This window comes from Salvia hispanica, chromosome 5 (assembly GCF_029641045.1).
Source record: "Salvia hispanica isolate PSC_SH4W2 chromosome 5, Shi_PSC_v1, whole genome shotgun sequence".
Taxonomy (NCBI): Eukaryota; Viridiplantae; Streptophyta; class Magnoliopsida; order Lamiales; family Lamiaceae; genus Salvia; species Salvia hispanica.
This window is the reverse complement of record NC_142696.1, coordinates 33,581,665-33,605,785: the sequence shown is the minus strand read 5'-3', so window position 1 is coordinate 33,605,785 and position 24,121 is coordinate 33,581,665. Positions and strand designations below refer to the sequence as shown.

General features: G+C 40.5%; 2 protein-coding genes across 2 annotated transcripts; one reads left to right on the top strand and one right to left on the bottom strand.

The window, feature by feature from the left end:
• The first annotated feature begins 7,692 nt into the window (after positions 1 to 7,692).
• LOC148926686 (uncharacterized) lies at positions 7,693 to 14,854 on the top strand. The gene is made up of 2 exons (XM_089059216.1): positions 7,693 to 8,459; positions 14,788 to 14,854. Exons 1-2 carry the CDS (start codon positions 7,693 to 7,695, stop codon positions 14,852 to 14,854), a joined length of 834 nt encoding a protein of 277 aa, XP_088915342.1.
• A 4,004-nt stretch (positions 14,855 to 18,858) lies between these two features.
• Positions 18,859 to 22,588, bottom strand: LOC125190223 (Protein kinase superfamily protein). Its single transcript, XM_048087461.2, has 3 exons — positions 21,478 to 22,588; positions 20,425 to 20,496; positions 18,859 to 20,298 (listed from the first exon to the last, which is right to left on the bottom strand). Exons 1-3 carry the CDS (start codon positions 22,238 to 22,240, stop codon positions 18,989 to 18,991), a joined length of 2,145 nt encoding a protein of 714 aa, XP_047943418.1. The 5' UTR covers positions 22,241 to 22,588; the 3' UTR covers positions 18,859 to 18,988.
• Between the last annotated feature and the right edge of the window lie 1,533 nt (positions 22,589 to 24,121).

Sequence of the window (24,121 nt, the reverse complement as noted above, 5' to 3'; positions counted from 1 at the left end):
CGCAATTTACAAACACCTCTTTAGCAGTTTGTCTTCATTACATGCGTGTTCCATTAAACTTTTTAATAAATACAATCTGACAATAATGTTTTGGTGCTCTATTCCATAAGACTCTGTGGCCCAATGGATAAGGCGCTGGTCTACGGAACCAGAGATTCCTGGTTTGATCCCCAGCAGAGTCGATATTATGATTTTTGTTTCTAACAAAACTCTTATCAATAGATCTTGATAATTTTATGCTTCCTTACTTTTCTTTTGTATCATTTTCTTCTTTAGTTTCATTCTTTTCATGTCATTTTTGTACAGTTGTATAAGAAACTCTTATCAATAGATCTTGACAATTTTATGCTTTTATAGAGGTTTGAAATTTATGAAATAAGCTAATCATTTGTTTGAATAATAAGTTTAGCAGAAATTAATTTCACTAATAACGAGTAATTAAAATTGAAATTAAATTTTAAAAGAATTAATTATTGATTTGAAATTAAAATTAAGTGATCCATGGTGTGTGTTTGACCATTTTGTTGGACGACAACCTCCATCATTCAACCTCCAGCATCGCCACCATTCCCCGCTTCCTCAAATTCTCCTCTCATTTTCAGGAGAATGATCCTCAACGGAGGTAGACTAGTACGCCTCATTTCTACTACACCAACACAGATTATTCTGTTAATCATATGCAATTTGTTTCAGGAGAAGCCTCAATCCGGAATTGACGACTGAAACGACGTCGTCAGCTGGCGCTGGATTGCCGGAGTTGCGGTGGCTTTTGTGCTTGGCAAGCCCACTGTTGTTGAGTTTTACGCAGATTGGTGTCAAATATGTCGAGCTACAAAGTCAAACAGCAGTTTAAGTAAGTATCTTAACGCTCCTATTCCATTTCCTAAAAATAGAAACTCTTTCCGTTTTGGTCAATATCATAAAAATATAAACTTTTCATTTTAGGAAACTTCGGTCCCTCGCCTATTTTTCACTAACACACTTTTTCTTTCGATCTCTCTCTTATTTTACCAATTTTGTACTATTAAACCTGTAGGGATCAGATTAGTCTAGATTCACTAATTACCGAAACCTCTTTGTTCTTGTACAATAGAGCTCAGCCAAACTCTCACCCACGCGACTGATTTTACACAAGTAATGTTAACTAAGATTACAAAGAATCTAGTTCTAACTATTACAAGGTCTTGAAGTTAGCTATTCAGTCTTACTTGCAACCACTTCAACCTGCACACTCAATACACAAGTCAATCACACTAGGAAAGATCCTCTCGGATCTAAACACAAGAAACTAACAGTTAACAGAGAACAAGAACAAAAGATCAAAGTATCTTGGCTCAGAGCCCGCCACAACAACACAGATCTATTCTTCCAGAACAAGACCCAAGGGAACAACAATGGATTGGATAGAGTCAACCCTCAGACCACCAATACCTCCACCAAATAAACCCCTCGCACTAGGTCAAGTTCCACCGAACAAATCTCCACACACGGCCTTCAAGTTCTCACAAACCCTAGATCTTCTCCAGCACCAAGCAATCGAAGAGATTGCCTTACACCAACACTCACAACAGATCTACCACTCAACAAACCATGGAAGATCACAAAGAGATGGCCGGAAGAACATCGGAGAAGAAGAGAGAGTATGAGAGAGAAGCTCTGAAGAGAGAGAGAGAGATTAGAGAGTTGGTTAATGAGAACGGCGCATAGCCTTCTCACATAACAAACACAGCCCTACATCCAACGGCTGGAAGGCATCATCCGAGTGAGAGGGGCACGTGGCAGCATCTGGTGAGTGAGGGTAAGTAATTGGGCTCAGCCCAATTAATAACATCAGGGCTTAACAAATAACACAGCCCAATAAGAGTCCACTCTAAATATCCAACATACTCCACCTTGGACTATTATTCTGGGAAACCAATCAAGAGTTGTGGGCTAAGGTAAAATCATCACAACCTACAAGGCAGAACCCTCAGCACTAAAGGACAAGGTCCACTAGCATCTTGGGAACTACCAGGTTGCCTTTAGACACCAGAGGGGCTGACACCCATTAGTCTAAAGGTCTTCATGCCTCCAGCCACCTACCACCCTTACCACAACAGATAAGGTGGCTGAGGTCTTTCCCCTGGGACATGCAACCTATCCTAGATCAAAGTGCAAAAACTTAATGCAGAAAAGAAGTTTTTCTAAAGGTAAGGGTTTAGTTCCCATGTCAGCTGGGTTTTTATCAGTATGCACCTTTTGAAGAAACACTTCACCATTTTCTACAATATCCCTAATGTAATGAAACCTTACATCTATATGCTTTGTTCTATCATGAAAAACAGGGTTTTTACATAACTGAATAGCAGATTGAGAATCAGAGAACAACACAGGAGAGGATTTCACAAACTCGAGTTCAGAAAGTACTCCCTTTAACCATACAGTCTCTTTCATTGCCTCAGTGATGGCAATATACTCTGACTCAGTGGTGGACAAGGCCACAATGTGCTGCAGCTGTGATTTCCAACTTATGCAAGACCTACACACTGAAAATACATAGGAGGTTGTTGACTTCCTCTTATCTCTGTCATTAGCATAATTGGAATCCACAAAACCAGTTAGTAAGACACCATCATCACATTTAGAATAGCATAAACCATACTTAGCAGTTTGCTTCAAGTATCTAAGAAGCCATTTCAGAGCTTCCCAATGAACAAGACCTGGATTAGACATGTATCTACTAAGACATGACACAAGCATAAGCAATATCAGGCCTAGTGCTAACCATCAAGTACATAACAGATCCAATAGCATTGGCATAGGGAATTCTCTTCATAGTATCAATTTCAGATTGAGACTTAGGGCACATATCTTTACTCAACATAAAATGAGCAGCTAAAGGCACAGAAGCAGGCTTAGCATCAAACATGTTAAACTTTTTCAGAATTTTGTACACATATGGTTCTTGATGCAACACAAGGGTGGATATATTTCTATCTCTACAGATATTAATCCCTAAGATTTTCTGAGCATCACCTAGATCCTTCATGTCAAAATTCTCACTCAAAGCAGCTTGCACACCCTTAATGTTTTTCAAACAAGGACCCATTATAAGCATATCATCAACATATAAAAGCAAAAACACACGCACAGTATCAAGGTTCTTCACATACAAGCATGCATCAAAGGTACTTCTGACAAAACCTAACTTTTTCATACATGTATTAAACTTGATGTTCCACTGCCTAGGGGACTGTTTCAAACCATATAGGGCCTTTTTCAACAAGCACACATGATTGGGAAACTTGGGATCAACAAAGTAGCAGTTAACAATGTAACGCCCCACTTTTTCAAACCCTAATTTTCGGGTTATAAAATTTTTTGCATTAAATGCCTTAAATGCTATGATATGTGGATTATTTGATGAGTAATTAATTACATGGTGTCTTTGTGACCTAATTGCGTATGAGAATGGAGTTTTAGTTGAATAGTCAACTTGTTGAAATGTTGACGTGGCTATTGAATAATCAAAGATGTGGAAAATATGACGTGGCCGTTGAAAGGTCAATGCGTTGAGAAAATGAAGTGAAAGTGAAGAAATGATTGATTGGTGAATATTTGATGCGGAGTAATATAATTGTGGTGAATTATTTTCCTAAGGGATGAGTGAGATTTAAATAGGAGCATTATTTAATCATGTGGAATTTTCGACCCTCCTATTTATTGGAAAGAAATCCTATTTTTCTTGGATTTAATTATTGCTTGGGATAATTATCCGAATTAAATCCAAAGTCCGAATATCCTTTGATTATCTTGAGATTTTCGAAAATCTCATAAAATAGGGGAGGAAGGAATTGTTTATTATATTATTTGATCCCTTATTTATTCTCTTCCATGAATAAATATAAATATGCTAGAATATCCTAGCATATCTTGCCAAATCTAAGAAGATCTTGTCATATCCTATTTAAATTAGGATTTTAATTAATTCTTTGTGGAGAGAAGTGAATTCACGCCACTTTTATATTGATTGGGGAGTATTTTTATTCGTGCTCCGTGATATATTATTCTACTCCGTGAAATATTTGAATTTAAATCTTAGGCTAATCTAAAAGCCTAGAATTCGAAATCCCCTACTAATTCTCTTCAAATTTTCGGTCCTTCAACAAACAAATCTTCCCAAATCTTTATTTATTTAATTATTGGATTATATCTTGCACTCTATAAATAAGAGTGAGAATCCAAAACCCTAGCATCAGAAGAAAACCGCCCCCCCTCTACTTCACGTCGCTCTTTTCTCTCCCCACTCTCTCCAAATTTTCTTCATCTTTTCTCCAAGATTTCTTCATCAATTGAGAAGAATTCAAGTTGAAATCCAAGAGTTTATTGAAGAATCAAGGCTATAATTTGTTTCTACCTATTGTTCTTTTGGAAAAAGGTACTTTAATTTTGATCTTCTCTTCTTCTACCGATTAATCGGTGTTCTTGAGTCCACATGCATTTAGATTGAGCGAAGGGGAACTAAATTGATGAATTTGGGATGCATGTGATAAGTGTGTGTGTGACCGAGAATGTGTGTGTGCGTGCACATGTGGGGTGTTCGTGTGCGTGTGATGTGTGTGTGGAGCACTCATGCGTGACACGATTTAATGGTGAATTTGGAGTTGTTAATTGAATAAAAATGATATGCTAATCGTACTTCGATGTTTGAATGATGATATCAAAGATTTGTCAATGGGAAAAAGGGAAATATGGGAGACATGCATGATTTGAGATCAATGATTGAAACTGATTTATGATACGCCTAATTTAAAGGTGATACTTCGCGCTCTCAGCGTGATAAACGAGGAGAAGAGAATACTTTCAAGCTAAGCCGACGAGGTGGGCTTTCTTTTAAAATAAGGACATTGTCCTAAACTGATATTGATGAGAATGAGATATGTGTTATCATGCCTTGATTTGTTTTGTCGTGTCTATCCCTCGTGGCTATGCCACTATTGATTTAATCGAATTCGGATCCTTGTAAAGCCGCAAACTCTACTTGGGTTAGTGTACACCAATGTTAGACCGAGTGTCAGCGTACGGGTTGGCCGGTCTAGTGACCTGGATTGCGGCCGCATTCCTTGTCATGTAGAATGAGGATATGGTAAACGTCGATGTGAAAAATGGTTGCGCGACCGTGATATTTGATAAAGAATATATTTTGGTGCCTCGGGTCTTTCTAAAGTTAAAACCCCGATGGACACTTGAAAATGGCATGATAACTATAATTGTGATAAAACTGTTTTCGGCAATGAGCCCACTGAGTATGATTATAGTACTCAGCCCTGCATGTGTTTTCCCTATGTGAGGATTGAGCGGTGACGAGCGGGCGGCGGTGTTGAGTAGGAAATAATAATATGATCTGTTGGAACTCTAAGTGTCGTTGTGTCTCCATACATAACTTCACTTCTTTCTTGGTCGCTTCCGCTATATTGTGAAAACTTGTGATCTTTTGGTTGGGTTGAATACTTTTATTTCGTGGGAATTTTTGGATATGGAGTAGTTGGTATTATTTTGGGAACTTTGATAAGCATTTATTGCGATAGCCTTTTTGGTTGGATTCCTTTGCTAAGACATTATTCTTTTCATATTTAATTGTTCATTAAATGCTTTGGTTAAATCCCTTTTTAAATGGAACCCTAGCCTATGATCTTTGATGCATTTAAGTCCGTCTGGTTAACGATCGCCGCATTTATTATACCCTAGATGGGCGGGTCGTTACAGTTGGTATCAGAGCCTCAGTTCTTTCCGCTCTGGACCCAAGAGTCTTGTTGAATTAAAAATCTGAAATTTGTGTAAATTGACTAATTGATAATAGTCGAAGGTTCAACACCGCAACTCGTCTCCGCTCAACCACGATGAATGAGATAACAAGTATCTCTTGAATATTGATTTGAATTATGAAATATTGGAAGTTGAAGCGAATGGGAGTTGTGATATTTGGAAATTGTGTGAGATTATAAAATGATGATTATGCATGCAATTGAAATTGCGGATTATGATTATGCAAAATAAAAGATGAATGTTGTTATGCAAGTGATTTGCGACTAAGATCGCTACGAATCGAATAAATGAAATTCTATATGATTTGTAATTTGCGTGATATGTGATGAACGACATCTATGAGAATGAACTTGAGCATGCCGCTATACATAGTTGTAAGTTGTGCCGTGAATGAAAATTTTGTGATAATATCGAACTTGGAGGCATCAAACTCCGAATACGAGGCGAGCGACTTATGAGAACGAATTGCGAATCATCGAAATGCGAAAATATATGTATATATACACACCTTTTGGCACGGAAAGGAAATTCCGTTATTTCTTGATATGATATTATCTCCACACCTCCGTCGTTCGACGCATACACACACACACACACACACACACATATATATATATATATATATCCATCGTACTCTCAGCATCAGTTGAAATCTTATACACTATTGATATTTTCTTCGATCCTTGTTCTGTTGCTGAGATTTCTTTTGTAGATGCCTAATCATTATTATGCACCGATGCGCGATCGTTATGCGAAAAATAAGGTTTTCCCTGTCGAAACCTACCAAGAGTTTGAGTGGGATGGAAAGTCCTTTCTCCTAACCTATGTCACTGAATTCTACGATCGCTGGATGGATGCATACGCGTATGGAGGAGTTACCCATCACGCGGGGATCTCAAGATTGATCCACACTCTGCCGAGTCCTTGGAGCGAATGGACTGCCCAAGCTGCATTGCCATATACATGGTTCAGTCCGCCAGAGTACAAGCCTCGAGGCGACATAATCGGCTTGATAGGAGTGCTACTCCCAGCTATGGCAGCTGCGAGGGATGGACCGCCGCTTAGTCCCCCAGCGCACAAGTATCCGCCAGGACAGGCTCGCCGATGGAGGTATCGTCGCGATAAGGAGCCGCATGTTGATCGTGTCCCTAATAGGCCAAGACTTAAGGCTAATGCGGCTAACTCTTTGATTATCCATGGGAATGTGGAGGACATGCGTGCGATAACTCCGCCGCCCCCAGATGTTGGTGAATATGGTGAGAATGAGGGACCGGATGAGGAAGGACCTGCTTTGGAAATGGATGAGGACGATGACCCCGAGGAGGATATGAACGATATCGACTAGGAGTGATAGTCGTGGAATATTTGTTTTGGCTTCCCCCATGTTTTTGGATTGATTTGTTGACACCTCATGATTTTGCTACTCTTTCGTTTTCTGCATTGATACTAAGACCTCTATGAGGCAACGTTTCTTCTTTCTTTTATCTATATGCCATGGGAGATATTTATTTTGATTCAATGGATTGCCTTTCGTACATGGTACAAATTATCTATCACTATGTTATCATGCCATCACATCATGCCTCTTGTCGCACCACCATTTTTGAATACCTTATGGCGCCTTGTACTCGCCACTTAAATTGTACGACTGCTTCATAAGTGCAACTACCTTGATGATATGGAACATTGATCTTTTGATGACCTTGACGCAACCGATTTTTGTAAAAAGGGTTGACACTACTCTTTGCAATCCGTCTACGTGACGAACTTTTGATATCCTGTGCTTGGCCATATACTCTAAAACAATTGACCCATGAACCTTGTTATTCAACTATACCACGTGACTATTGTTAGAATCATGGGAATATTTTGTGTTGATAAATCAGAATGCCACCAAGATGCCATCGAGAACAAACTCCTCAACCCGAGGAAGAGGAAAGCGTGTCACAACCCATTCCGCATCCTCCACCTCCTCCGCCTCCGCCGCCTCCGGTCGATCGAGAAATCGTGAAGCTATTCTTGGAGCAAAAACCACCTGTGTTTGACGGATTAGGAGAACCGGTCAAGGCTGAATCTTGGATCCGGGAAATAGAGCGCATCTTCGCGATTTTGAGATGCAACGATAGAGAACGCATGAGTTGTGTGACCCATCAGCTGACTGAGGCAGCCAACTTTTGGTGGGATACTAGAACAAAGACTATGCCGCGAGACCAGGTAGAGGCGATGACGTGGGAAGGTTTCAAGACGGAAATATATAACAAGTATGTGCCGAAGAGCTATCGGAAAGCAAAGGCATCGGAGTTCCACAATCTGACACAAGGACGCATGATGGTGACCGAGTACGATCGAGCGCTTAACAGCATGACCCGGTACGCCCCCGATCAAGTCGACACCGACGAGAAGCTATCCGACAAGTTCCGTGAGGGACTGAAACCAGAGATAAGAATGTCGTTGGCCAGCCGAGGGAGACTCCCCTACACCGAAGCGTTAGCACTTGCGCTAGATATTGAGGCAGCAATGCCTAAGGAGAAAGCTAAGGAGAACACTACCTCGTCTTTACCCCCACCGCACTACTCCAGAGAGAAACGGAAGTGGGACGAGCCTAGAACTTCACACGATGGAAAACGGCACCAGTCGAGCCAGCATCGGTCCCAGTACGAAGGAGGGCAGCGTACGTCTAGCCAGAGAGGAGACTACCGACCGAGGGCACCACAATGCAATGTGTGCTCTAAGTACCATTTCGGAGAATGCCGATATCAGAACGTGATCAAGTGCTACACTTGTGGAGGAAACGGTCACTTCTCTAGGGAGTGTCCGAGTAACAAGGTAAGATCGGGATCGAGACGGAACGATCAGGGATCCCGTCAACCGGCGAGGACACCGCCGAATGAATCGGGAGGAAATCGCGACTCATCGTCGCGGCAACAACAACCTCACCGCCCCAGACTTCCTCCCCAAGCTAGAGCGTTCGCGCTGGAGCAGAAGAAGCCGAAGAAGGAACAAGAGGATCGTGGGAAAGGAAATTTGACAGGTATGGGCAAAATTCTCAACACCCCCGTTGTTGTGTTGTTTGATACGGGCGCATCGCACTCGTTTATATCTGAATTATGTGTGCGCACTTTGAGCTTGCCTACTAGCGAATCTGAACGTAGAATGATGGTGTCCTCACCAGTAGGAGGAATGATAGAAATATCTAGAACGTGCTCGAACGTAGAAATTGTTATGGGAGAATTTAAGATAGTTGCTCACGACTTACGAGTCATAAAAATGTAGGATATCGATATAATCTTGGGAATGGACTGGCTGACAACGAACTTTGCGACGATTCATTGTAAGGAGAGGCAAATATCTCTACAAACTCCGGGAAGCGAACCCACCATATACCATGGAATCTCGATGAACCGGCGAACCGCCATCATATCCGCGCTTCAAGCGACCGCAATGATGAAAAAAGGGCGAACTGCCTATCTCGTCTACATCCATGGAGAGGAGAAGGACGAGAAGAAGATGGAAGATGTTGCTGTTGTGCAAGAATTTCCCGACGTTTTTCCAGAAGTGTTACCTGGACCACCGCCAGATCGGCAATTGGAGTTCACGACTGACCTTGAACCGGGAGCCGCACCCGTATCAAAGGCACCATACCGAATGGCGCCAAAAGAGTTGGAGGAACTAAAGATACAACTCCAAGAACTCATGGACTTAGGTTTCATTAGACCTAGTGTCTCGCCATGGGGCGCACCAGTACTATTCGTAAAGAAGAAGGATGGATCGATGAGGATGTGCATCGACTATAGGGAGCTAAACAAGTTGACCCTAAAGAACAAGTATCCACTACCGAGGATAGATGACTTGTTCGATCAACTTCGAGGAGCAGGCGTGTTTTCAAAGATGGACTTGAGGTCCAGATATCACCAGCTACGAGTTCGAAGGGAGGATATACCCAAGACTGCGTTTCGCACAAGATATGGCCACAACGAGTTTGTGGTGATGCCGTTTGGATTGACGAATGCCCCAGCGGTATTCATGGATTTGATGAATCGAATGTTCCATCCGTACTTGGATAAATTCGTTTTAGTCTTTATAGATGACGTACTAGTCTACTCAAAGAACGAGAAGGAGCATGAGGAGCACCTACGAATCACGTTGGAGACGTTGAGGACCGAGAAATTGTACGCCAAATTCAGCAAGTGTGAATTTTGGCTGAAGGAAGTGAATTTTCTAGGACACATTGTGTCGGTAGAAGGAATCCGAGTGGACCCCGCCAAGGTTGAGGCGGTACAACAATGGAAGTCGCCTTCAACACCAAACGAAATTCGGAGTTTCCTAGGATTGGCAGGATACTACCGAAGATTCATAGAAGGATTCTCCAAGATAGCGAGACCAATGACGCAACAACTCAAGAAAGGAGTCAAAGTGAATTGGACCCCAGAGTGTGAAGCAAGTTTTCAACTCTTGAAGGAGAAGTTGACAACCGCACCAGTGTTAGCTGTGCCCGAGTCTGGAGCGAATTACGTAGTCTACACCGACGCTTCGAAGGCTGGATTAGGATGCGTATTGATGCAAAATAATAAAGTGATCGCCTATGTGTCACGACAGTTAAGACCACACGAGTTGAACTACCCAACGCACGATTTGGAGTTAGCAGCAGTGGTACATGCCCTAATGATTTGGAGGCATCATCTCTACGGAGTTAGATGTGAAATCTTTACGGACCACAAGAGCTTAAAGTATTTCTCCGAGCAGAGAGACTTGAATATGCGACAACGAAGATGGCTCGAACTAGTGAAGGACTACGATTGTGGCATTAACTACCACCCCGGCAAAGCAAATGTAGTGGCAGATGCTTTGAGCCGTAGAGATCATTCGCAAATAGCTACTTTCCTAACGGAAGAGGAGAGCTGGATACGAGAATTTAGCAAAATGCGATTAGAAGTGATAAGAGCACCTGAAACAGTGGAAGAGCGAATTGCCACTTTGGTGGTTAAACCAGATCTGAAAACGAGAATCGTTGCAGTGCAACGGATGGATGCGGAAATAGAAGAAATCCGAATTGAAGTGAGAACCAGTGAATCCGGAATATTTAGTGAGGAGTTCGACAACGCCCTCACCTTTGAAGGAAGGTTGTGCGTGCCAAACAACGAAGAACTTAAGAACGAGATCATGAGCGAAGCTCATGAAACTCCATACACTGCCCACCCTGGAAGCACGAAGATGTACCAAGACTTGAAAAAGTCCTTTTGGTGGAATGGCATGAAGAGAGATATTGCGGCATTTGTGGAACGTTGCTTAGCCTGCCAACAGGTGAAGGCATTACATCAACGACCGCATGGAAAATTACAACCATTGGAGATACCCGAGTGGAAATGGGAGCACATTGCCATGGATTTTGTGACGGCCTTGCCAAAGACCCTAAATGGGAACACCGCAATCTGGGTGATTATAGATCGACTTACCAAGAGTGCGCATTTCATACCGATTCCGGTAACCCATGGATCGAGCAAGCTGGCTCGGATCTACATAAAGGAGATCGTGCGATTGCACGGAGTCCCAGTGAGAATTACGTCCGATCGTGACCCGAAGTTCACATCGAAATTTTGGATTAGTCTACAACGCGAGCTTGGAACGCGATTGAATTTTAGCACGGCATTTAACCCGCAATCCGAGAGGACGATCCAAACCCTCGAGGATATGTTGAGAGCTGTGATACTCGGCCGCGATGGAAGTTGGGAATCCGTACTACCGCTAATTGAATTTGCTTACAATAATAGCTTCCAAGCAACAATCAACATGGCGTCATATGAAGCCTTATACGGCAGAAAATGTAGATCGCCGCTCTACTGGGATGAAGTTGGAGAGCGACGGGTGCTAGGACCCGATGCAGTTGAAGAGATGGTTGAAGTCGTTTGACAAATTCGTGTGAGAATAAAGGAAGCCCAGGACAGAAAAAAGTCATACGCTGACGTCCGACGAACCGACTTACAATTTCAAGCCGGTGATAAAGTTTTTCTGAAAGTGTCCCCGTCGAAAGGGATAACACGTTTTGGTGTTAAGGAAAAATTGAAACCACGTTTTATCGGGCCTTACGAAATTCTAGAGGGAATAGGACCCGTAGCCTATCGATTGGCGCTACCGCCAAGTCTTGGAAACGTGCACAACGTCTTTCACGTATCGCAGTTGCGAAAATATGTGTTCGATCTGAAGCACGTGATTCACTACGAAGAAGTCGCGTTGAATTCCGACTTGAGCTACGAAGAGAGACCCCAAATGATCTTGGACCGAAAGGTTCAGAATTTGAGAAATAAATCCATTGCTAGTGTGAAAGTACTATGGAGGAACCATGAATATGAAGAAGCCACGTGGGAGCTTGAAGACAAGATGATGGAACTGTACCCGGAACTTTTTCCATGAGGTACCAAATTTCGGGACGAAATTTCTTTTAAGGGTGGTGGAATGTAACGCCCCAATTTTTCAAACCCTAATTTTCGGGTTATAAAAATTTTTGCATTAAATGCCTTAAATGCTATGATATGTGGATTATTTGATGAGTAATTAATTACATGGTGTCTTTGTGACCTAATTGCCTATGGGAATGGAGTTTGAGTTGAATAGTCAACTTGTTGAAATGTTGACGTGGCTATTGAATAGTCAAAGATGTGAAAAATATGACTTGTCCGTTGAAAGGTCAATGCGTTGAGAAAATGAAGTGAAAGTGAAGAAATGATTGATTGGTGAATATTTGATGCGGAGTAATATAATTGTGGTGAATTATTTTCCTAAGGGATGAGTGAGATTTAAATAGGAGCATTATTTAATCATGTGAAATTTTCGACCCTCCTATTTATTGGAAAGAAATCCTATTTTTCTTGGATTTAATTATTGCTTGGGATAATTATCCGAATTAAATCCAAAGTCCGAATATCCTTTGATTATCTTGAGATTTTCAAAAATCTCATAAAATAGGGGAGGAAGAAATTGTTTATTATATTATTTGATCCCTTATTTATTCTCTTCCATGAATAAATATAAATATGCTAGAATATCCTAGCATATCTTGCCAAATCTAAGAAGATCTTGTCATATCCTATTTAAATTAGGATTTTAATTAATTCTTTGTGGAGAGAAGTGAATTCACGCCACTTTTATATTGATTGGGGAGTATTATTATTTTTATTCGTGCTCCGTGATATATTATTCTACTCCGTGAAATATTTGAATTTAAATCTTAGGCTAATCTAAAAGCCTAGAATTCGAAATCCCCTACTAATTCTCTTCAAATTTTCGGTCCTTCAACAAACAAATCTTCCCAAATCTTTATTTATTTAATTATTGGATTATATCTTGCACTCTATAAATAAGAGTGAGAATCCAAAACCCTAGCATCAGAAGAAAACCGCCCCCCCTCTACTTCACGTCGCTCTTTTCTCTCCCCACTCTCTCCAAATTTTCTTCATCTTTTCTCCAAGATTTCTTCATCAATTGAGAAGAATTCAAGTTGAAATCCAAGAGTTTATTGAAGAATTAAGGCTATAATTTGTTTCTACCGATTGTTCTTTTGGAAAAAGGTACTTTAATTTTGATCTTCTCTTCTTCTACCGATTAATCGGTGTTCTTGAGTCCACATGCATTTAGATTGAGTGAAGGGGAACTAAATTGATGAATTTGGGATGCATGTGATAAGTGTGTGTGTGTGACCGAGAATGTGTGTGTGCGTGCACATGTGGGGTGTTCGTGTGCGTGTTTTGTGTGTGTGGAGCACTCATGCGTGACACGATTTAATGGTGAATTTGGAGTTGTTAATTGAATAAAAATGATATGCTAATCGTACTTCGATGTTTGAATGATGATATCAAAGATTTATCAATGGGAAAAAGGGAAATATGGGAGACATGCATGATTTGAGATCAATGATTGAAACTGATTTATGATATGCCTAATTTAAAGGTGATACTTCGCGCTCTCAGCGTGATAAACGAGGAGAAGAGAATACTTTCGAGCTAAGCCGACGAGGTGGACTTTCTTTTAAAATAAGGACATTTTCCTAAACTGATATTGATGAGAATGAGATATGTGTTATCATGCCTTGATTTGTTTTGTCGTGCCTATCCCTCGTGGCTATGCCACTATTGATTTAATCGAATTCGGATCCTTGTAGAGCCGCAAACTCTAATTGGGTTAGTGTACACCAATGTTAGACCGAGTGTCAGCATACGGGTTGGCCGGTCTAGTGACCTGGATTGCGGCCGCATTCCTTGTCATGTAGAATGAGGATATGGTAAACGTCGATGTGAAAAATGGTTGCGCGACCGTGATATTTGATAAAGAATATATTTTGGTGCCTCGGGTCTTTCTAAAGTTAAAACCCCGATGGACACTTGAAAATGGCATGATAACTATAATTGTGATAAAACTGTTTTCGGCAATGAGCCCACTGAGTATGATTATAGTACTCAGCCCTGCATGTGTTTTCCCTATGTGAGGATTGAGCGGTGACGAGCGGGCGGCGGTGTTGAGTAGGAAATAATAATATGATCTGTTGGAACTCTAAGTGTCGTTGTGTCTCCATACATAGCTTCACTTCTTTCTTGGTCGCTTCCGCTATATTGTGAAAACTTGTGATCTTTTGGTTGGGTTGAATACTTTTATTTCGTGGGAATTTTTGGATATGGAGTAGTTGGTATTATTTTGGGAACTTTGATAAGCATTTATTGCGATAGCCTTTTTGGTTGGATTCCTTTGCTAAGGCATTATTCTTTTCATATTTAATTGTTCATTAAATGCTTTGGTTAAATCCCTTTTTAAATGGAACCCTAGCCTATGATCTTTGATGTATTTAAGTCCGCCTAGTTAACGATCGCCGCATTTATTATACCCTAGATGGGCGGGTCGTTACAAACAAAGCCTCACCCCAAAACTTTTTTGACAATCCAGACTTAGAAAGCATGCATCTCACTTTTTCAAGTAAATTCTTGTTCATTCTCTCAGCAACCCCATTTTGCTGTGGGGTATAAGCCACAGTTCTATGTCTTTTGATTCCAAAGCTATCACATAAATCATCCATCTGATTATTACAGAACTCAAGGCCATTATCAGTTCTAATAGCCTTAATCTTCTTACCAGTTTAAGTTTCAATCAAGGTTTTCCAAGTTTTAAGTTTTTCAAAAACATCAGACTTGTGTCTCATCAAAAAACACCAAACTTTTCTTGAGAAATCATCAATCACAGACAAGAAGTAAACACATCTAGAGTGAGAAGACACAGAAGCTGGACCCCAAACATCCATATGCAAATATTCCAGATACATTTACTCACATTAGCAGGAGCAGGGGTACTAGCAAAAGAAACTCTATGTTGTTTACCCAGCACACAAGAATCATAGAAAGGTAACTCACTTTGAACATCATTATCAGAAAGAATGGCATGCTTTTTCAGGATACTCAAACCTTTTGCACTCATATGACCTAGCCTATTATCCCATAACATGGTTCTGTCAGTTTTAACAACATTGGCATAAGCTTTTTCACATGCAAGAGGCACAGCATTACAAACATACAAGCCACATTTTTTCTTAGCTTTGAAAAGACACATAGAACCTCTGCAAATCTTCATACAGCCTTCTCCCCATTTCCCCCCCATACCCTCATTTTCAAGAGCAGTACAAGACATCAAATTATAGCACAGATCAGGAACATATCTGACATCCTTTAAGCTGAGCACATAACCATTTTCAAACTTCAAACACACAGTGCCAATCCCAAGAATTTCACATTTCTTGTCATCAGCCATTGACACAAAAGTCTTAGTTACAGGTTTCAGCTTAGAAAACACTTCCTTAAAAGGACTCACATGATAAGTACATCCAGAATCACACAGCCAATCATTTGAAGTGAAGGGACATGCAGGGAAGGCATTCACAAATTGCAGGTCATGCACCATGAACACATAATCATTGACATTGTCATAAGTAGGAACATTAACAAGGGTTTCAACCTGGGGATTGTTGTTAGGAAACTTATTCTTCTTAGGTTTAGTGCACTCTCTCTTATAGTACCCAACATCACCACAGTTGAAACACTTTCTATAGGTTTTAGGATCCTTGCTTCTAGACCTAGACCTAAACTTTTTCCTAGAGTTTGAGGAATTACCAGAACCACTACTGGGCTCATTGCCCCCTCTAGATTTAGATCTTCCTCTAACATTCAACACCTTATTATAAGCATTCTTATCAGCAGCCCTTTCCCTAAGCTCAAGTTCTTTGGATTTCAGGGAGCTAATAATCAGGTCTAGAGGAGCAGAGTCTCTACCATACTTAATGGCAGCCTTAACATCACTATAGGAATCAGGTATGGCATTCATCAGGGCTATGCTTGTGTATTCATCTATGGTTTTATCACCTGACCTCTTGATGTCCTGAACCAACTTCTGAAACCTATCCACATTGTCATCAATATCTTTAGCAAGATCAAGCTTAAATTTGAACAGTTTTTCAAGCAAATACATTCTGGAAGACATAGAGGTTTCAGTATACAGAGTATCAAGTAATTTCCACATTTCAGCAGCAGATTCCTCATGATCAACTTTTCTAATCACATAATCAGATAGATTTAACACAATGGTAGCCCTAGCCAGATCATTCATCTCATCAATTTTATCCTGAGCAGTATCCTCAGGTAAAGTACCATCAACAACTTTGAACACTTTTTGTTGAATCAAAACACATTTCATTTTCTGTTTCCAAATAGCAAAATCATTTTTACCATTATAAGGAACCAAACCAACAGGTTGAGCCATTTTAGCAAGAAAAAAGCAAGACCACAGGAAGCAAGACAGAAACACACAGCCTTACACACCAGAAAGCACAGAGACATACACCAGCAACACAAGAAACAGACCAAGAGCTTTCACACAACAGAAAGGGACTCAAATCCTTGACTGTCACGAGCAAGACTGGCCAAGGCTATCCCAACTCGCAATCACTCACTACTGGAGGGCGCAGGGGGCCGCTTGGGCAGTACAAGATGCTTGGTGGTCAAGTAACTTGAGATCACAGATCACAGAACACAAGAACCAGCGGAAGCAACACAGATAAAAGAAAGCACAGAAGTCCTAAGTCCTTGCCAGAGACTGTCTACTAGAAACAAAAGCCCAAGCCTATATTTGGCACTAAACAGAAAACTTAAACAAGAAAGATATAGCCAATTTACCAAAGTGAATCCCCACTCGAAGGAGGATTCCACTTGCCCACCTCCTTAAGCGACTCGGCGTGCTAGAATCCCCCCGTGGCTCTGATACCACTGTAGGGATCAGATTAGTCTAGATTCACTAATTACCGAGACCTCTTTGTTCTTGTACAAGAGAGCTCAGCCAAACTCTCACCCACGCGGCTGATTTTACACAAGTAATGTTAACTAAGATTACAAAGAATCTAGTTCTAACTATTACAAGGTCTTGAAGTTAGCTATTTAGTCTTACTTGCAACCACTTCAACCTGCACACTCAATACACAAGTCAATCACACTAGGAAAGATCCTCTCGGATCTAAACACAAGAAACTAACATTAACAGAGAACAAGAACAAAAGATCAAAGTATCTTGGCTCAGAGCCCGCCACAACAACACAGATCTATTCTTCCAGAACAAGACCCAAGGGAGCAACAATGGATTGGATAGAGTCAACCCTCAGACCACCAATACCTCCACCAGATAAACCCCTCGCACTAGGTCAAGTTCCACCGAACAAATCTCCACACACGGTCTTCAAGTTCTCACAAACCCTAGATCTTCTCCAGCACCAAGCAATCGAAGAGATTGCCTTACACCAGCACTCACAACAGATCTACCACTCAACAAACCATGGAAGATCACAAAGAGATGGCCGGAAGAACATCGGAGAAGAAGAGAGAGTATGAGAGAGAAGATCTGAAGAGAGAGAGAGAGAGATTAGAGAGTTGATTAATGAGAACGGCGCATAGCCTTCTCACATAACAAACACAACCCTACATCCAACGGCTGGAAGGCATCATCCGAGTGAGAGGGGCACGTGGCAGCATCTGGTGAGTGAGGGTAAGTAATTGGGCTCAGCCCAATTAATAACATCCGGGCTTAACAAATAACACAGCCCAATAAGAGTTCACTCTAAATATCCAACAAAACCCATGGAGGAAGTATTGCTTTTGTTTTGGCTCATTACAGTCGTGTGTGAAATACATGTACCTAAGTCTTTTGTGATGCTTAACCATCCAATTGGCTTGTAGACTACTGATTATAGTTATCTGCCATCGATTTAAAACATTTGGTGTATGATGTACTAGTCTTTGAGTATAAATTTTACATCTCTGAAGTTTGTTGCTCCTTAACCTTCAGAATTTGGTAAAAAATGTGGAAATATAAATGTGTTAATTGTGATATAGGTCTTTTCAGCCTCAAAATATTTTGTTTTCACGAGTGCAAAAATTAGCCAGGTTACTGCATTTTCAATCCTTGGTTACATAGACATCACGTGAATGAATGTCTCCGAGTTTATTAGTTCGATATTTCATTTCAAATATGGAGTTGGATGCCAATTCATGATAATTTTGTTCTGACTTGTGGCTGCTGCTATTAGGGACAAAGTAAATTTTGTTATATTGAACGTTGATAATACAAAGTGGGAACAAGAGCTTGATGAATTTGGTGTTGAGGGCATTCCCCATTTTGCATTTCTTGACAAAGATGGTAATGAGGAGGGGAATGTGGTAGGCCGCCTTCCACGTCAGTACCTGCTTGAAAATGTTGATGCCCTGGCTCGGGGGAAGCATACGTTCCTCATGCACGTGTTGTAGGACAATATTCAAGTACTGAAGCAAGAAAAGTTCATGAAGTTGTTGATCCGAGAAGACATGGATAGGGAATTTGGGAATGTTTAGGCCAAACTGATGGGAACCAGCTCCATAGGGTGCACCAGAACCAGTATATTTTTACACTTCACAAATGCTGATGGTTCATCACAAAATCCTATAGTTGCAGAGAAACATCTTATTTTATTCAGAAATCAAATATGCAATATTTGAACAAGAATTGTGTAAGAATTTGATTTTTTATATTCACACTATTAAATAGCACAAAACTTTGATATCTGTCTTCTCAGTGTCCACCAGAAGTTTATGTATAAACAGATGTAGGTTAAAAGAAGCAGAAGTTGCCTAGTTTATCGAACTACATTATTCAATAAGCTGTTGGATGATGGTGAGCTCTTTTCACTCAACCAAGTATCCTGTACCGAAACGGGCGAGTTGTTCTTCAACTCTTCTGTCGTAGGCAGGGCAGCAGCAGCGGTAGCTGCCCTCTGTGGAACAACCAACCTCCTACTTCCTACCCATGACATGGTTGTCGTCTTCTTTGCCATTGATATGTTAAATGATTTCTCACTTCCTTGGTATGGCGATGAACAATTCGAGGCAACTGAGGAACCCATGTGCATATTTTCATCCATAGGTGCCCAACCACTGACCCGAATCTGTTCTAGCTCATCTGCCACTTCCATCATTGAAGGTCTCATATCTCTATGAAAAGCAAGACACCTAAAAGCAAGCTCAGCTACTTTATGAATGGATGAAAGTGTCCAAGCATCTCTATTCGGCTCAAGGAAGGGGTCGACTATCTCATCTATCCGGCCTTTCCCAATTCTATCGATAGCCAGAGCAGCAAGATTGATCTCGCTGTGTGGTCGAGAGAAGTCAACCACTTTCATGGCTGTAATTATCTCTACAAGAACCACCCCAAAACTGTATACATCGCTCTTGTCTGAAAGATGGAAGTTCTGGTGATACTGAGGGTCGAGGTAGCCCGGGGTACCTTGCGGTGCTGTGGATATGTGGGAGTCGTCGGTCATGCCAAACCTAGAAAGCCCAAAGTCCGCTACTTTGGAGTTAAAATTGTAATCTAGCAGAATGTTGCTGGACTTGATGTCTCTGTGGTATATTGGAGGATTCATTGCTGAGTGAAGGTGGGAAATGGCATGAGCTGTCTCTGCAGCAATGGTGAGACGTATCGTCCATGGAAGCACAGAGCCTCGCTCACGCTGCAGATGCTGGGACAGGGTGCCGTTGGCCATGTACTCGTAAACAAGGATTTGTTCGCCATTCTCGATGCAGCACCCTAGAAGGCGGACCAAATTCTGGTGGCTTACAGAGGACAGAAGCTTGATCTCATTCATCACCTGGTCGACACTCTCGTGATCGCGATGTCTTATTTTCTTGATTGCCACCAATTCATCGTTATGGAGCTTTCCTGCATAAACTGTGCCGTAGGCACCTGTTCCTAGTCTCTGCTTCTCAGAGAAGCTGTTCGTTGCTCTCTCGATATCTTTGTAAGTGTACAAGGGCACACTCGAGTTTCCTGCTGCTTCACTGATCAGCCGCCTCGCGCTTAATCTGTTCTTCAAACTCGTAGCTCTATTCTTCACACAGTAATACACCAGTGCTAAAACCACCACCAAACTAGCTCCAGCAACAATACCTAAAAAATTGAACAAGATCAGTGATGATTGTATTGCTCCAAAGCTAAAACTATGAAGTTTGTATTGTAATGTGGAGAAAGGTAGATTAAGCTGATTGTCTATCAGATTTAAGTTGAAACAAGTACCTCCAACAAGCATGCCTACTTTAGTTCCCCTACATCGAATAGACAAGCTTGTAGCACGGCATTTTCCAGCTTCTACAAGGAAAAAAAAATTCAAAGTTAGTACGATTGAAGTAGTTAAGTTTCCAAATCCACATCAAATAGTTATGATCAATATGAAGTTATGATCAATATGAAAATAAATCATTTAACAACTACACTAGTGATTTACTTTTCAGCTGTTGTATTTGCAACAAGATGAAATTTCAGTCTCAAACAAAGGGCTTATTTGATTTGGAGATACACATTCGGTAACAGCATAAGAACGAAATGTCTGGGTTATTACGATACGTTAGTCATCTCTTTCCTCTGACTTTCATATCATCAAATCTTTGTGGTGACCATGTGATCTTCTTATACTACTTGCAATTATAAAATGAATAGCTTGACTTAGTGATTGTCCAATCAACAAGTGGCAACACTAACAAATAATGTCCTTGTCTTTTTTTCTTCTTAGTGATGATAACTAGTAACCTAGTAGATATATCATCACTGCTGACAAAATCAACTTCTCTGTTACTTGACTTTTCTTTTTTTTTCAGTAGCAAAGTTGAAGATTGGATAATAAATTATGATCTGATAGGGCGTGATCTCTTACCAAATGCTATGTTTTATTTTTATCCATGAAACTCGGGGAGGAAAGGATCATTTTGGAACCAGCCAATGACTTAAAAATTCAAGTAGGAAACTGAAGTTTTGGAGTCCGTTTCTTCACTCTTTCCATCTACCAAGCTGTAACGGAATTATCTACCTTCATTTTGTTGGACTTATACCTAATAAACCCATCCAGCTAATAAATGCTCTATCAATATGACCTGATCCTGATCCCCTCAGTATAATGAATGAAAACAGGTCAACAATTTCCAATTTCAACAAGGCCAAAAATCTTTAATTAGGCCAACGCGAAGCTAAAATGGCATACATTTCACATTGGTCAAAATTCAACTTTTTCCCCAAAGTCAGAAACGCGAATTAAATAATTTAATTAAGAAGGGAAGGAAAAGAGCAAAGGCTGACCTTTCTGGCATCCGACTCCACCGCCACCGGTCGAAAAACCGTCTCCGGCGTAGCCATGTTTACACTTGCAACGATGCCGCAGCTTTCCTTCATACTGAAATCCCGTGCAGTCGGCGTTGGGGTCACAAACGCCGTGGCAGCTGCCGTTGATCCACCAACCGAGCTCCACCTTCTGAAAATCGAGAGCGATCGAAGAGCCCTGGGTGGCATTTTCCACCAGGATCGACGACAACAGAAAGCTGCAGTTCCCCGTTTTCTTCACTGTTTCGTAATCCAAAAACTCAGCGGAATCATTTGACCCGACTGAATAGCACGTTAATCTCTCCTCGCTTCCGTTCCCCCTTTGGCAGTCATGCGAACCCATGGTGCTCATCACCAATCTGCGAGGAACCACGCAATCATTCATCGTCTTGCTGCAGTTCTCCAGAAGGAGGCCGTTACGCCACGTCGGGGCGAAGTTCGAACCGAAGAGTTGGCTCAATTCGTCGATCGGACGGCGGCATTTGGCCGGAATACCTACTAAGATGTGATCGGACGTGATGTTGTAGACGTCGAATCCGCCGATTTGGATCGCGGGGTTGTTGCTACTGCAATTCAGCTTGATTTGGCAACCATCTGAGAAACCGAACGGGTGTTGAACTGGAATTCCGCCGCACTTCCGATTGCAGGAAGTGGAATTGATGTCGAGTGCGGAAGACGGCAAGGATAGATTTGAAATTGATAAAAGTAACAGAAGAATTGATTGGAGAAAACCGAGAATCATTTTTATGAGAAACTATAAGATCTCTAGCATGATGCGAGATAGAGAGAGAGAGAAGTAGTATGATTGAAGTTGACCAGCGATGGAGAGAATTAATGGAGGGAAATTAAAGGGCACAGTTGATGTTGGTGGGGAGAAATTAAATGCCGTTTAAATGCGTGATAATTTGCTCTGTCGCTTTGAAATTTCCAACGAATTTCAGCTCCAGCTCCAGCTCCAGCTTAGCTCTTCTAAATGGAAAATACCTATCGATTTGAATGTGATCTGATCATCAACGAGTGAGGAAGGAAGGAAGGAAGGAGAAGATGAATGTGTGAGAGCAGAGATGGAATGATGTTCATTGCGCGTAGATAAGATTTGATGAAGATGCGTGAGATGACGTTTATGCCCTTGGTTACGAGTTTGGTCATCTGCAAATAATGCTAGTCTATGTTTTTGATGTATTATTGTTGACTATTATTAACCGTGCCATGCGCTTCAACTTTGAACTAGTCTACTTTCAGGTTTCAACACGATATATATGACGATACGTAACCTTATTATAATTCCAACGCATCTTACATGCTTTTATACAAAATATCTCTGTCACTCAACCCTAAAGTCCACCAAAAAAGGAAAATTACATGACACATAAAATACCATCAATAAAATACAATCTTCAATATTGATTCTGAAAATGACTTACGTTTTATTTAGTTTATCATAATTAAGATGAGTCATTACCAATAATATAAATATCTTATGTCTACTTATTCTTTAACAAAAAAAACATTGTATAAAATTTTGTATGGTTCGAAGAATGAGTTCAGTTCTTATAATTGGAGAGGGAGTAGGAAGTACTTCCTCCGTCCCAATGTATTAGACCAACTTTCCTTTTTGGGATGTACTTCCTACTCTCAACATATTAGACTCATTTCCTTTTTTAGTAAAAAGTATTTATCTTATTTTATTCTCCACCTACTTTTTTCTCTCTTCTCTCCCTTACTTTTTCCCTCTCTCATACTTTACTCTCTCCACTTTAACTATTTAAATATCAATTCCTTAAATCATGTGTCCGAAAGAAGTGAGTCTAATACTCCGGGACGGAGGGAGTATTACTTAATAACAGATATGAAAAGTAGTCCAAAAGTTTATAAGCACTTCATAATAATTAATGGGCTGACATCAATAAAGTCTAAAATATTGGTAGCCCAAAAGCTCTAAAAATTCGAAATTTTATGGCCTAAAAATAAAATTGGCCCTGGACCAAAATTTTGTAGTCACAGTCCGCGACATACAAAATAAAACAAAGGTATCATCAATTTTAAGAAAGAGCGAACTTCAAAAATGGTCCTTGGACTATGAATTTATCTTGAAAATGGTCCATGGATTTTAAAAATATCATCAGTAGTCCCTGGACTAAGGGTTAATGTAAAAAACGGTCATTTTGCACTGTTTCGAGACGAAAATGCCCTTTTGAGGGATTTTGGGGGGTTTGGGCAATTTGGTCTTTTTACACTTTTAACATTTTAAATCTGATATTGTTACAGTCATGTACTGAATCTGATATTATTTCAAAATTATCATTCTTCTTCCCTTTTGTCATCCTTCACTTTGTTTCTTTATTTCAATATTAGATTTAATTTTACAAAATTAAATTTTAAATTTCAGTTTTTAAATATCAATAAATTTTTACTATTTGTGATATTTTTAAAGTCATATTCAACGGAGCGGATCACCTCCCCCATCTTATACACCATTTGCTACCCCACCAATAGAATAATGCCATGTATTTATTCTTTAAAATGAACAATTTCCTACTCATTGCCACGTGTTTATTCATTAAAATATAAAATTAACGATTAAAATTTTCATTAAATACTAATTCTGTGGCGGCTGCTCTTC

What these genes read in the sequence shown, in the direction of transcription:
- LOC148926686 (XM_089059216.1), top strand. Translation starts at nt 7,693, where the DNA reads ATGCCACCAAGATGCCATCGAGAACAAACTCCTCAACCCGAGGAAGAG. An exon ending in TCGAGCCAGCATCGGTCCCA is followed by an intron (nt 8,460 to 14,787) that starts GTACGAAGGAGG and finishes TCATTCTCTCAG; the next exon opens with CAACCCCATTTTGCTGTGGG.
- LOC125190223 (XM_048087461.2), bottom strand. Translation starts at nt 22,240, where the DNA reads ATGATTCTCGGTTTTCTCCAATCAATTCTTCTGTTACTTTTATCAATT. An exon ending in TGGAGTCGGATGCCAGAAAG is followed by an intron (nt 20,497 to 21,477) that starts GTCAGCCTTTGC and finishes TTTTCCTTGTAG; the next exon opens with AAGCTGGAAAATGCCGTGCT. An exon ending in AGTAGGCATGCTTGTTGGAG is followed by an intron (nt 20,299 to 20,424) that starts GTACTTGTTTCA and finishes TCAATTTTTTAG; the next exon opens with GTATTGTTGCTGGAGCTAGT.